The sequence below is a fragment of the Fusarium proliferatum genome, assembly GCF_900067095.1.
Source record: "Fusarium proliferatum ET1 genome assembly, contig: FPRO_scaffold001, whole genome shotgun sequence".
Taxonomy (NCBI): domain Eukaryota; kingdom Fungi; phylum Ascomycota; class Sordariomycetes; order Hypocreales; family Nectriaceae; genus Fusarium; species Fusarium proliferatum.
In genome coordinates this window covers 5,866,848-5,881,707 of record NW_022194790.1, presented here as the reverse complement: position 1 = coordinate 5,881,707, position 14,860 = coordinate 5,866,848, and the positions used below count along the sequence as shown (strand labels likewise).

Genomic DNA, 14,860 nt, shown 5'->3' with positions numbered 1-14,860 from the left:
CCTGAGATAACGCTTGCGGTAATAACACCGCGAAGTAGATCGAGGCTTCCGTACACTCAACTGTCACGGCGCTTCTCTCCTCGGAGAGTGGAAGGAGATCCTTCCAAAAGCCAGTGACTTCCCTTCCCCTACCTCTCTCACCTCAACCTGCCTACCAAGACTTAAAATCCTGATCTTCGAAAGATTCACTCCCATCATCCTCGCTCACTTCGCAGAGTATTGAACTCTTGTCTTCGCGCCTAACTTCCTCATTGAGCAAGCCTTAGGTGCTTTGAAATACAGAATCGTTCATTATCTCAGAACGAAGAGCCCAAGCGACGGCGGAAGTAGCAAAAGCGTTGACGCCCTCATCGGCCTTCAATCGTCAACCCCCCCGTTCTCTACTACCCTGTGAGCATGTATGGAGCATGGAGTTGCGGAGTATCTGTTTGTCTTTTTATTTGAGAATTCGATTTCTGTCTGTGGGTGATCAGCAGAAACAGCACCTTTCTGTAGAGTTGTAGAGACAGGAAGAGAGAAAGATGCCACAATAATACACAACATCATGCACGCGTAGATTCACACAAGTAATATCACTGCTGTCACTTTGAGAATGTTCCGTATCCAGGAGAGTGCTCGCCTCAGACACTCCACTTTCTCAAGACATCTTCGTGCATGTCAAGATAGTAGTTTCGTAAAATCCAAAGACCATTTCCTTTAATCAGTGCGTTAGTTCACCATAGTCCTGCCGTAGTATGTCTATGCGTATGCGTTAACACTGATACCTGACTTCCCAAGAGTCCAGCATACACCGGGGCCGTCTTACTGCTTGAAGCTAAGGAAACCAGCTTGATTATGAGTTCTGGCCCGACATATCTCGCTGGAATCTCAAGTTTTAGTAACCAAGAGTGCCTCGGCCATACTGAAATTACTGCTAAATAAATCCCATGAACCCTAAAGAACAATCATTAGCATACTTGAGGTCCAGTAGGGAGTAACTGTGCCGGCCACATCCATTCTTTAGCCTGGTCTGCAGTGCTATGCCCGCCAGTTCCTAGCACTGCTGGATATCTTCTGTTGTTCTACCCAAAGTGCAGACTACCCACTGTTTTTCTTTTCAAAAATACACACTCAACACTTCCCTTGCATCAACTCTCATTTCTCTTCGGTCGAGACTCTCACCACTTCCAACGCTGCTGAGCCGACCACTTGACGTCTAAACTTGTCAATATCGTTGAATTATCCAGTCACAATTCTAAGCACCCGACCAATATTCTCTTCCGTGAAACAGCAAACAATCCCCCCCGTCAAGGATACCGAGCGCAGACTCTCGGTGCTGCTCTCATCTCCCACATCACTCTTCACTCGCACGCCCCCTTCCACCCTTCAGCTAAGCCAGCATGGCTTCTCTTGTCTCGTTGCCCCTAGAGGTTCTCGGGGAAATTGGAAGTCACTTGAAATATCGAGACCTAAAGAACAGCTCGCTGATCTGCAAAGCCGTTGAACCGGGGATGCAGATGCAACTTTTTCGGTACATGTCGTTTATTGGGACGAGAACACAAATCACCGAAGTTCTTATGCGATTCCTGGCAAGTGTGCACCAAACTCGTACCAACGGTATGAGCAGGGCATGTCGGTAAGGAGTCCAGAAGACATATCTCGTATGATATTTACTGACTCGTTTTGCAGCTACCTTCGGATCGAGGTGCTACCACAGGATGCAGACCCCTTCGACGAGTGCAAGGACTTGCTGCCTGCCCTTTTGATCTCTGCAAAGAAATATCTCCCTCGAGCGACAAACCTGTCCCTTGCCCTCGATGGGCTCTCGAGAGGAGAAATTACCTCACTTAACCGAATGGTGAAGGAGGTGCCAACTTGGGACGCGGTTACTGTCCTCAGATCAGACCTGCGCGCCCCAGTTCTATCTTTCTTGCTTAGATACGTCCTGGTCAACGTTCGAACCGTTGACGTTGTACCCAGCACCGCCCGACATGAGTTAGCTTCTATCAAGGAGAACTGCCCAGATGTCCGAAAACTCCGAGTGAATTTCAAGACACCATTTCCCGACTTCCTCAAGCACTTAAGGGGAGGAATCCGGGTCAAGATCAACCAGCTTGACAATCTCGAACAGCTGGTCGTGCAGGAGAGGGGGCCGGCGGAGAGATGGCCCATCGGCGGGATACACCGACCGGTGGACATCCCTCTCCGGCTGACCTTGATTGCTGACCAGCTGGGAGGGTTGTCAAACCTCAGACGACTCTCCATTGAGTTTCACCCCAGGATCATGACCTGGATCCTCCCCAGCCGACGCCTCATCCCCGGAGACAGCTTGCGAACAGACCTCGACACGTTTCTGATGAGAGCGATCGTGGCGATGGCGGCGAGACTCACACAGGTGGAAGAGATTTGCTTGGTGGAGCGCAGCGCTGAGTTCAACGGCGTCAGCATGGTTCACCGTGGTGTTCGCGACCCCAACGGTGTGATGGTCGTCACGATCGAGGCCCCCGGGGATGAGCGTGACTGGTACCGTTGAGTACAATGCGTGCTCTGTATCTTCTTCCTGTTCCCCTCTTCTTTGTTTTTGTTTTTTGTTCAAAAAGAAAAGACTTATCAAGGTAATGTCTTACCCTGGCAGAGTCTTCGGAAAGGTTTTGTTGTGTTGCGTTGGAGTTCAGGTTTTTACGAGGATGTCGATGCAGAGGTTTAGGCCTACACTTTACTACGCAAAGGAATAATAATGATGTATGAGTCGATAATCTGGATCCTAAAGTCACAAAGTGAAGTATTTACAAATGCCATTGTGAATATCTTGATAAGGTGGTGTTGATGGCTGCGTAGAAACCGACACCAATATCCGCCAGAGACAAAGACAGAGACTACACATCCAATTGCGGCATGTTTCCAGAGCTGTTAGATACCTGGAAATCATCACCCGCCCCATGAATGTGATTCGATATGTGCTTTGGCGACTGAAATGTGTGGAGGTAGCAGCGATGTTGCTGAAAGACTAAGGTCGCTGACCTCACAGTGGAAGCCAGTCCCTGAAATCGCGATCCTTCGCGTTGCAGGCGGGCTGAAGTTAGGTCGGTACCTAACAAGACTGCCTCAAGAAACTCTCCCCCGCCGTGATCGATTGTCCCTCCGCCATCACGGGCCGACTCCCTTCCCTCCTGAACCTCCCCTCGATCTCGTTTCTCTTCCACCGCAAGGCCAGCTTCTCGACCTTTTCCTGGTTCCCAGCTGTGTTCCGTATTCGCGCACCACTTCGCTCCCGCACTTTCATTCCAGCTTCACACACGCAGCTGCATCTAGACGGCATCTTTCCTCCAGAATTTCGTGGTATTTAGGCTCATCACCTCGACTGTTTCCACCCAACTCTCGCCTCTCATTCAATGTGTGTCTGTCTTACTAACGGCAAAATGGTACATTTGACCGGCTCTTGTCTAGAAACAGTCACTGACCTCGACGACCGAAATCCTGGGATTCACCGAAAAGCTCTTTATTGTGCGGGAGCTCAAGGTCTTCCGTCATCTCTCGCAGCAATAGCCGCTGAGTTACGAGATAGATTGCGCTCTGCATGTACCCATCCCCTCGTACGTTTCACCTCGTTGTACATGCTGTCCAATCATGCTGACCTCCTTCTAGATCCGGGCCTCTGGTGTAGCGAGACAAAGCTGTGGCCACCTATTTGGTCGCTGCATCCTGAACTGTCCAAAGAGATGAAAGTGGTCAAGTCTGGGATGGATGTGTCGTCACTTGGATGGACAACAAAGACGAGCTATGATGAAGTACGACTGGCCGGACGAGCACCAGAGGAATTTGGGTTCATAGCGAGGGGCTTGGGCGCTTGACGCGCAAGTGGTCAAATGTGTCGCAGTCGAGAGCGAATCTGAGGATACAAGCAGTCTTGGGTATGAGATACGTCTCAAGTGAGGATCCAACCCGTTGGAAGTGTAGGCAGCGCCGCCAAGGTCCATCCCTTGCACTGCGTGAGATTGAAGTCAACGAGATCAAAGCCTCCGTGGCTGGCCACATAATGGAGCTAGGGTGGGCTCATCTCTGGCCCCTTTTTTACACAGTCTCATCTCCAAACGAGTTTGACCTACGATGGACATCTCTTTGTGCTTCTATGTCTCATACCGTGAATAAACGTATGGCCTGAGCCTGGATAACGTGTCTCTATCGTCTGGGGCGGCGGCGGAGGCGGCATGGGAGAGCGCCTTGGTCTTAGCAAAGAATGGTACAGCTTTTACTGTTCATGAGAATAGAAGATACTGTTTCTTTCGGGGCCTGCCATTTCTGTACTGAAGATCTCCTAAAACTGATGCAATATTGGAAATACGAATCATTACCCCGAGAAGGACTTTTATTAAGCTAGATGCCCGAAGGGAAGAGGTATGGCGACCGTGGCCCGGAAAACAACTTGCAAAACAAACAAAGAGACACAGCTCCTTATCAAGCGAAACACCAGCCTCACAAGAGCGAACGTCGGACGCGTCAGGGAGGGATCAGCAGCAGTGCCTTCCATTATCGTGTTCGCCCAACCAAATTCGAAGGCTGGTAGAAGAGGATGTCAGTAATGGCTGTGGTATTGTCGTGTCGAGTGACGCACCTTCAAAGCCTGTCTCATCGACGACCGAAGATTCCCAGGTGGTTTTTCATTTTCCAAATCTGCTCATTGAACTCAATCTCCCGAGGTGACACCTTGATCCGTTCGACATGCCTTCCACCTTTAGAGCCGATTATGGCGAGCCAGGTGTTCATTTCGGCCAAGGCCTTGAGCGCATTCAGTCCCGAAAGGTTGGGCAGGTCGCGGGAGATGATCTCCTTGGTTTTGATGAGCCAGGCAACAAAAATGAGCCCCAAGTCCGGGCGGTTGAATTGGAACGGTTTGATGATTTGAGAGATCTGGACGACAATGTTCATCATGGAATCCAAATTTCTTTGGATAGTGGCCCAGACAGGGCCGTCTTTCGGGTATTGTAACCCCTCTATAAAAGAAGGGTGTACATACCTCCGAAACGCCTCTTTGACAGCTCCGTCGGTGCCATGAACCCATGCGTATTTGATCCACACAACGTGGTGAGCATAGTGGCGAAATGTTTCTTCAAGCGACATGACTATGGAATATTAGGATGATTATGGATAGAAAGAGTGTTGCAACTTACCAATCATCGGCCCCGCCTCGGTCTCCTCTTGGGACGACTGATTCATGGTGATATTTGTTTCTGCGATCAGGTTGAGTGGTGATGGATAGTGATGAAGAAGGAGAGAAGCGGGAATATGGTGCGGATTCTATAAGCTAGAATCCGGCACTAAGGATGTGAGAAGTGCATTAGTAACATATCGGTAGTGGCACTGACAACGGACCGTCACTGCAACTGATGCGGAGGGGTGCTCGGCCAGGTCTGCTTGTACTGGCCACTGAGCCTCCAGTTACCTTGGCAAATTTACAGTGGGCTCGTTACAAGTAGGGACCTGGGTAGGTCTCGTTTGAGCTTTGAAGTACCCAGGTTCCTTATCCTACTTGCGTTTGCGAAGAATCTTGATGCTGCGAAGAGCTTCACAAGCTATGACAAGGGCGAGTTTCCGTAACCCCCTTGCGGCCAAGTTTCTCATCTGTGAGGAATCTCACTGCATAAGGAGATAGTCTCATTGACCACCAGTAATTATGTCACAACTCCATGCGTTTCAGACAGTTCATGAATGGGGGCGTCGGGCTTTATCCAAGTGTCTTGCACCGGAGTATGATCTTCGACTATTGTTGAGAACCGTGATATTGCGCTCGAGCACCACTAATCGCTGAGAACTGATTCTTGATCTGTGTTCCTCGTCACATTCATCCGCTACGTATTCTTCTCGAATAATATTGCGTACAGTTTTAAACAAATGTTCGTGAAATCATCCCACACTTCGTCGCTCTTTTGCGTGCGGCGACGGTGTCAAGAAACCCCTTGGCCCTTCGAGTTTTGCTCCAGGACTCGACTGCACTCCTGGTGATACCTCTCAATTCGTCGCTGTACTGCTTCATCTTTCACCCGGACCCTGATCCTTCTCGTGTTCTTCGTGTCGTGGCAGCCTGGAGCCGCACATTTGACCTTTCTGTTTTCCAGGGAGATATTCGTAGCTACCGTCCGACTACATGTAGTTGGAATGTAGTTTTCCAACGACTCCATTAAGCTCGCCCCCTTCTATTCCAAAGGGGTCCGACTGCGGTAGATATTCTGAGCGAAGGCTTGGTGGCTTATCATATGCGGATCAGTATTTCGTCAGGTTTTCAATGATGTCTTCGGGGCACGATGCTTCAGCACCAAAAGGGGGAGCTTACCGCTGGGTTATTGACTAAACACAATCTCTCAACTTCATGTTCGTGTTTCGAAAGCAGGTGAGGTTCCCATGGAGGTCGTCGGTGGAATTCTTGGCTTTTTTGCTGGCAACTTGAGGAGGCATGGAGGTCCACCGTCCCGCGTACTGGACAGGGTTCCAGCGTTTCGCTAGTCGGGGTGCTATAAAGATAAAGCATCATCTGTAGCATAGTTTGGTGTATTGGGGGCCTCAAGTTGTCTTCTCGATCCTGTGTGGTGTTATAGTTGAGTGTTAGAAGGAATGTTGAGTGAGAAATGGCTGGGGTCAGCACCAAAACGATGCTTGGACCATAATGACGATAGAACCATGAGATTACCTACGAAGTGGGATAAACCTTTCCTTTAGAAGATCTTAAATATTACTGTGAGTGTTTTCAACAAAGATGTAGGCTTATTTCCCCCGAATTAAAAAGGTAGAGGGGCGATATTGCAGTCTGTAGGGTAGGTTCACGGGGAATACACAGTCATGCATTCAATTCTTGTCCGATTTACAATGGGACATGCGAGTCAAATAGGTTACACGGCCTCCTCAAAGGAAATTTCTTGATGAGTTCTGTAATAATTCATTGTTTGAATCTCTGAAAAGGCAAGAACTACATCCTGTTCTATGAACAAAATGGTTGACAAGAGGACATGTCGTTCGTGATCCCTTGTTCAGCTGCCGCTCCAGAACACATGATTGGCCAGAACAGCCGCGCGCATATTTTACGGTCCCAATCTTTGTTTGTCTATGTTTCCCGTGCCACAAACACTCTCTCGTCGCTTCTACCATTCATGTTGAGTAAACAAAACCTCTCTGGCCCTTTGCGAAATACCTGACACTTTGCTACCCGAACACGTAACCTTTCTATATCATTGAACCCTAGGCTTCATCCTTTTCCACCGCCTGGTCTCCAACGGCGAGATGCCTGGGGCAGAATTGCTAAAGACTAATACGACTTCCTCGGGAAACGCCCTCGCCACCCTATCACAATGCCTCCAAGTTGTCTTCCATACTTCAAAAATGTTGTCGGTCAACCGCGTTTGAGCGCTCAATGCTCATCACGCGCTCCGATATCCCTCGTCGTGATGACCTGTACTTTCGGAAAGGGCGACGGGCCGAAGAGCTGGCTGAATCCTCAGAAGAGGCTCGGTAAGTCATCGAGACTGACTCTCAGGGGACGAGCCCAGAGACCGTCTTTCCTTCTCAGCTTAGCCAAAGATGAGCTATGTCGCTGGCTACGTTGGCGGCGCTGCAGGACTCGATCAGCTGGGACATTGGCATGGACGGATTGTAACACTCCAAGAGGCTCTTGCCATGTGCTTCGAAGATAAAGCGAAGGAGGGATAGTGTAGTCCTGTGGCAGGGTCTCTGAACTTGGAACCTTTGGGCGGCCTCAGTTGATGCCACAGTCGCCCAGGCTCTCTTGTCCATGCTCAAGGCCAAGTGGACGAAACGATAACGGTGGGATTGGGTTCGAGCAGGCGCATATGATGCGGGACGCTGGTACGGTGTGGAGTGGAAATACTGCGAAGACCAAGGACATTAGTATAAGACTCCTGATCAGATTGATCGCATAACTATCAAGGTTGGGTAGGAAACTGCTCTACTGCACGTACTAGCTTCCTACTTGTGAAAGTGGACGGACTGCGGAGGGACGTTCTGTGTCGGAACAGGAGACCACTATTCGATCAGTCACTGCCTCACTGGGCCGTGTGTGTTTGCTCTTTGTTGCTGGCCCGCCCCATTCTCTCCATGACAGATCCCATCTGACTTCAACTTGATCTCAATTGGCGACTCCGATGCTGTGGAGGGCGGCTATCGGGTAGTGTCCTGTAGTCTCATAAGTCCAATTTGGGCCACTCAGCGGCCCCTGACACATTGGAGTCGATAGCGCCTTAACTCCTTCTAGCGGTTATCATGTCTGGAGCGAGATGTCGAGTTTTCGTTTGTGTGCTGGATTGGCACGTCGCTAGCATCCCCTTTTGGCATCACGGAAGAGAAAGGGGAAAGATCGAGTATGTAATCGGACTCTTCCCAACGAACTTCGAGTCACCTCTCGGGTAAATCTCCACCATTGATTCATGTTGTAGTTCATCGATGGATCAGTGGGCGTTGAGGTCTTGAACGTCTTCCGGTGTGTTTGCTGTCAAGAATCGCATCCTGCTTGAAGCAGCTGAAGTAACCCTCATTGCGCTATCGGAACTGGGGCCACTCAACGGGGCTGACGGTTACCATGAGCTTCTGGTTGGGAGTTGAATATTTTCCCCATGAATTCTGGTCAAGGCGCAGCTCAACAACCACCCTTCGTCCCCTAAAGGGGCCCACGCGATTGGTACCCCAGTACAAATGGAAGGGTAGTATGAAGTCGCAAGATATACTGAGGTGGTTCGTCCCGCTTGTACGTGTCTCTGAAGTGACAGCACTCCTGAGACAGGTTAAGTCGAGGGCATCATGAAAGCATTGTGGGTAAAGTACCGGCGCCGTATGTATCGTCAAAGCCCATTTGCAGTTCAATCATGACGTAGCGGTCAAAGGGTGAGTGATAGAGATAGTAGTTCGTTGTCGGCTGTTACTTCGGAGTTGGCGCAATCGTGCTGCTGAGCTCGCTGTGTATTTCATCATTGAACTCATGATCTGTAGAGAACAATTAGAGGTGTAGTAAATGCATCAGTATGAAGCTGACACACCATAGCCGGCCTCATCCCCTTGCCGTTGCTTGGGCTACAAGTGGTGATGACGGTAACCTTGCTTCTCTTCCCAGAGGGCGGAGACGCAGTGGTCACTCTCCCAGACTACAATGTCGAAGCAAACGTGAGCTTTCGGGTGCGATCCCTTGTGAATAGCGGTATACAGACTAGTTCCGAGCAAAGCCTAGGATCTTGGGTGCCTTTGAGGGCTGATGGACGTCATCTTTGGGACTGTACGCGCGCTGGCCCATCCCTGACTTGAGCTGTTTGGCTTTCTCGCGTATCTAACCTTTGCCCCAGGTAGGGCTGAGATGATCGGATCGGGTTCGGGTTGGTGGTATTGTCGAAAAGCGTTGACGCTATCAGTCGAGTCAAGTGTTGTTCAGCGCAGGAGGTCAATGAGAATGTGTTTTGAACATGACGCAGAGCTGTTCACTTACCCATTTCCGAGATTGAACATTTGTGAGGCTCTGAGGTAAAGGTGTATCATATGAGAAGCCCTCTTCCTAGCCCTGTATCACTTGCCACGGTGGGCCTACTTGCTGATGAGATTCGCGGGATATGTCTGAAGAGCGCCCCTCTTGTAAGGTGAAGGCATTGTAAGCGTCCCAAGAGGCAATGTATGGCGAGTGAAACAGATGCAAAGCTTAGGTATTGACTTGGGGAATTAGGATCGAGTGGGATCACTTCGGTCTGGGATATTGATCGTCAAGTGAGACTGTGTGATGCACCCCTTTTCCGCAAAACACTCCAAATTCCTAGATCGAAGAAGTGTTTGGGTGGCGAAGAGGTCTGTTGCTTTGAACATCAAGCGTTTCTGGCGCCTGTATCGTCTTCAAAGGAAGGGCTATCAGTGGAAGCGGGGTGTTGGTGGAAGACACCGGGATGGCCTATTTGCAAGATGCACTGATGGAAATTGAGGAGTGGGGCGAATCAAAAAGAAGAGGCCAAGTCCACTTCAGACGGGAAAACGATATTCTTGTGAGATGTGTTCAAGACATTGCCTCGCGTCCCGAGGCTTTTTCTGCGCCTGGAATTCTTTCAGAAAGAACAAGTGCCCACTCTTTCTTCGATGGCGCCAGTAAAATGCATTCAATCAGTTGAATCTACAATGCTACTGGTACAGATTTGTGACTAAAGATGTTTCTGGTCTCCATCAATGAACCTGTAGTGGATGTAGGTGTCCTTGTGGAAGTGTCGGCGCCAACGGCTGCATTGAAGGAACTCGTTAGAAGGTCTCTCTTCTGACTGTCCGACTAAGGTGAAAACAGCTTCAAGAGCTCTTCTTTGTACATGCGTTGTTTTAAGACGAGGCTTTCATTCAGAGACCGCACACCTCTACGTCTAAGGGTCACCATTCACCACTACCTGCTGCAGGCCAACATCATGCCCCCCTCCCCAGGCATAACTCCTCTCATGATACAGAGCCTCTCTTGCTGCAAGTGTTTCCTGGTCTTCTGAAGAGTCGGAATCGTTTATGAATCAGATTAATGTAAATTGTCCAGATGTCGCTGCCGATTTGGAAGCCCCTGAGACCAGATCACCATTAGATACTGTTATTAACAAAGCCACGACCGAAGTAGGAAGTCCTGCGGCTTCCAATTGTTGTCACCGAGTACCGTGAATCATGTAGATCTTGCAATACCTTTCACTCAAGTGTTCTGTGGAGTCGTGGACGTGTGGTGCTGTGTCCAGAATGATGACACTGAGCAGCGCTCAGTCAACGCCGGGTCAATTTGATGCGAGCTTGAATAGCTTGCGCGCCTTATATTGGATCGGCGGTGACTACGTCCCAATAGCTTGATGTCACGTATCTCGCAAGGTCGGAGCTGGTCAAGGTCGGAGGGCGATGTGAAAAGGGGTAGAGGACACTCTTATGACAGCGATGGAATTGCATGTTGCGAACTTGTACGAAAGGTCATTAGAGTTTGTTTTCAGTGTTTTAATGGTGTATTACTGCAGCGATTGCTGGGTTGCTCACACCTCGGTTGTGGCCAATGTGGTGGTGGGTAGCTCGCAACAGTCCGCAGCGGGATTCGTATTTCGATTGAGTTACTGTCCCTTTCCCTTCGGTGCCTGTACTCACTTCAGGTGCAAGCGAATATCACAGTGAGTTTTCAGAGATCTGTAGTGTGCGTGGTGTTTGTCAAAAGGAGTAACTTTGTCAAGATGTCTTGGACCAGGAGCGAACCAGTGTACATATCACTGACTCCCAAAATACGGCTCTGACACTCTCTTTCAACATTCGCCTTGAGTTTGAACACTTAATTTGTCAAAGCGGGGGCGGTATGGTTTTGCTTGCGGTCTGAATCACCGAGTGTTTCTTGGTCAGGGCAGTGTCAGAACGCGAACACGGACCTTGTGCATAGAATGCTTTTACCCAACGGCCTTGGCCACCACACAAAAGTACGCACAGAGGAACCAAGTGCAGCAAATGGAGACCCAGCCAAAGGCTCCCTCGCACCATTGACGAGGAGTGTATCCATTGATCCCCAAGTGTCAACCTACCAGTAAATCACATTAACGAGGAGGATAGCAAAGTGATCTTATTGTCTAAAACTACCAATCCCGTGATACATATTCATGCAACTGAACAATAGAATATCATAGCACTTGGAGACGCCTTGGGAGGGTCTGTTCAGGGTATCAGCTGCCCGCAGGTGACTAGATAGGTGCACGTACGTCTCCCCAGGGGCCATCCAACGTACTAGGAACCACTGAAGCTCCCTTCCGGTAACACAAGGAGCTCCCCCTCGAGCGAATTGGAAGCGTGATGTCATTGTTGCCAGTAACAGAGACGCATGGCTGCCAGTGGAAGAGGGCAGAAGCCCTCATGCAGCTCGGTTGCTGGGGCTCTATATTTCTCCCTTCCTACTTTCCCCCCATCCCTTCTTTCCTTCCTTTCTCATCCTCAAACATTTTTATCCCCTCTCCTCCAATATATTTATCGCCAACGACGTCTGGCTCCGGGTCCTGCGCGGCCTCAACCTACCGACAGTGAGTCACGTCACCTTTCCTTCTCTCTCCTAGCGGAAACATCTCGTGCTGCTCTTCATTTCTTCTCCCCAAATCTCCTCCTCTCTTTCCTTGCCCCCAAACACGCAGTGCCTCGCGCTTCACTTTACTCAGTGATTCACTTTCGCTTCGACGCATGAGCACACATCACATACTCACCACTCATCTAGGGTCCCGGGCCAGCCACTTGAAGCGACTGCCCGTCCTTCTTGTGGTCTCTGGCACCATAGAGGAAAGCCTCCCGTATTTTCTCTATGGTGCCGGAGAACGTCGTCGATGGTTGGGACAACGACCCCCTCCAGAGGAAGAGCCATTCCCTGGCCCGGACAACCAGTCGAAGATGAAGCGCTCGGTTGAGAACCCCGAACACGTTGGTACGCAGCCCCTCACAATCAACCGCAATGGCAGGCAACTGAAACTTGTTGACCTAGGTCTGTTCACCCAGACTGCTGGGCAGTACTTCCGCAATGAGCGGCGGCGCCATTCCCAGTATGACGGCGGCCGCGCTTCTTCTTTCCAGCCTTTTGGTCAGAGGTTCAAGGGCAAGAACGCACTTGTCTTCTACCCAGATGGTAATCCCACTTTCGCTGGCGCTCTAAGCCAGGACATGGACATCTCCCACCGCATCGAGGTCTGTGGCACTCCTGCGCCCTCTATCGTTGAACTCGGCAACTACATCACCGTAAGTATCATTTGTGATCTAGGGAAATGCGAAATGTACTGACCTGACAGATCAAGAGCAGATCAGGCACCGACCATGCTTCGCCAACTCACCGAACCTCCAAATCACCTTTCTCAACATCTTCCCCAACACACTGGGTGACTCCTCTTCCCCGACATACTGGGTGACTGGCCGCCCCAAGAGGGCCGCCCCTACGAACATCCGCGGTTCCGAAGCACGTTGCGGGACGTGATGTCCGAACCACCGTAAGTACCTACCGCCCTGTCTTCCATCACAGGCAGGACTGACCTCTTCACAGATAATGCTTCGAAATATCCCGAACAAGGACGGCCAACCTCCTTCGGCGCAAATTGTTGGCGCCTCTCTCGGGAGGCCCGATTGCTTGTTTCGATTCAGGTTGGCCGGAATTGTTTGGTGACTTTGTTGTGAGCCGCTCCGATCCCCGTCGCAAGGCGGGTGAGTGTCGGCCCTGGTCCTCGGGGCCCACACGAGGAGCGCCTCGCTCGAGTCCAGCGAGTGTAAGTTCATCTTCAACTGTCTTCCACGTCCATCTATGACGGAACTAATCTATGTTTGCATAGTGAGGGGACTGAGCATCGGATTGAGCGGTCTATGGATGTTATGGTCGCTGCCCGACGCAGCATGTACGGCGCCGACATGCTTCCGCGTACCACCAACTTCGGGGTGACCCCTGAGGAGGCCCGCGAGCTCAACAAGAAACAGCACGGGAGCGTTTTGAAGTTGGTATGTCTCGGTCTTCCCGGTGGTTGCATGATGTTGTCACCGTTCCTTTGGGCGGTACGATTCTATGTAATCGTCGGGGAGGCCGAGCATATCATCTATGTAAGTTATCTTCAAAAGAGTTGCCCTCCATCTCAACATGCTAACTCTTAAACAGTTTTTTCCAACACCACCAACTTCGGAGTGACTCCTGAGGAGGCCCGTGAGCTCCATCAGAGTCAGAAGGCCCATGATGCCGCCAAGGCCACTGCCGCCCCGGATGGGGGTGGCATCTGGGACGGCGGCGCTTCTAAGGACGACCTCAGCGACCTCATCTGAGCTCGCCACCGACACAACCCTGCCTACGATACCAACGAATTTACGAGTTTCATGAAAGTCACGATGACCAAGTTCTCTCTGTCGATTTAAGCTCTCAGCCACAAGTCTCAACTGCAAATAACACTTCAACCCTTGGCTCACAACCTCGCCAGTTGAACTCGACAACTACATCGCCGAAGTTGCCGTTGTCGCTTACTTTCACGCGTCGGCTCCATTGGTACTCTCTTTACAAAGACATCCATCCTTCCCCCGGTCTCAATCTGAAAAGCTCCCTCATCTTCTCAAAGAGTACCAGGAAGCCTGTGATGATATCAAAGTCAGCCACCGGCCTCGTCCTATCATCACTTCAACATCCATCCTTCCCTGCCTTCCTTCCTTCATCAACATCCTTACCTTGTACCCTCAACATCTCTACCTCTCTACTATATATATTGTTCATTGCGCGACCAGATCGCAGCATTGAAGCCCCACGGGGTCTTGTCTCACCACTATATATATACACACACTGCGCGGCCGACCGTAGCATTGAAGCCCCACGGGGCCTGCCCTCCCGGCAGCAGAGCAGTCATTTGCTGGTCAACACGGGAACCGACATCGAATTCGACGGTTAGTGGCTTGACTATGGGAGAGCAGACAGTATCCCGTATTTTCCACTTGACTTGCCGGAACTGTGACTGCCGCAACTGTGAGAAGCAAGGACACTTCAGCGGGGGGGAAACTCGAGAAGCCAACATTAGTTCGGCTCTCTATCCCAGCTTTGGATCAGACTCGTCTCATCGTCATGACAATTGGTAAGTTGTCTTCATCCCTCTCTCCGACATTGACATTGTACTAATTAATATGTCTAGCCTTGGATCACATTGATCTCACCCCATTTTCCATGCCGAGCCAACCGAAGAATGAAGCAAACCTACCTCACGATTCCTCAACACGCACTATACATTGGCCTTCAATGGCGACGCTCAGGCGAAGCGACAAACTTCCCTTTTGTATATTATATTATACATGACTTCCACTGGACGAGCGAACATTAGTTCCGCTCTCTATCCAAGTCTGGACCAGCTCGGCGGAGATCACCAGCAACTGGTAA

At 50.4% G+C, this 14,860-nt stretch overlaps 3 protein-coding genes across 3 annotated transcripts; 2 read left to right on the top strand and 1 right to left on the bottom strand.

The window, feature by feature from the left end:
• Window positions 1-1,379: 1,379 nt before the first annotated feature.
• Window positions 1,380-2,512, top strand: FPRO_00192 (uncharacterized protein; the record flags this gene model as incomplete). Its single annotated transcript, XM_031225664.1, has 2 exons — window positions 1,380-1,615; window positions 1,669-2,512. 2 exons carry the CDS (start codon window positions 1,380-1,382, stop codon window positions 2,510-2,512), a joined length of 1,080 nt encoding a protein of 359 aa, XP_031076278.1.
• Window positions 2,513-4,605: 2,093 nt separating this feature from the next.
• Window positions 4,606-5,193, bottom strand: FPRO_00193 (uncharacterized protein; the record flags this gene model as incomplete). Its single annotated transcript, XM_031225663.1, has 2 exons — window positions 4,606-5,099; window positions 5,148-5,193. 2 exons carry the CDS (start codon window positions 5,191-5,193, stop codon window positions 4,606-4,608), a joined length of 540 nt encoding a protein of 179 aa, XP_031076277.1.
• Window positions 5,194-12,369: 7,176 nt separating this feature from the next.
• On the top strand, window positions 12,370-13,770 carry FPRO_00194 (uncharacterized protein; the record flags this gene model as incomplete). Its single annotated transcript, XM_031225662.1, has 4 exons — window positions 12,370-12,711; window positions 13,010-13,107; window positions 13,293-13,558; window positions 13,610-13,770. 4 exons carry the CDS (start codon window positions 12,370-12,372, stop codon window positions 13,768-13,770), a joined length of 867 nt encoding a protein of 288 aa, XP_031076276.1.
• Between the last annotated feature and the right edge of the window lie 1,090 nt (window positions 13,771-14,860).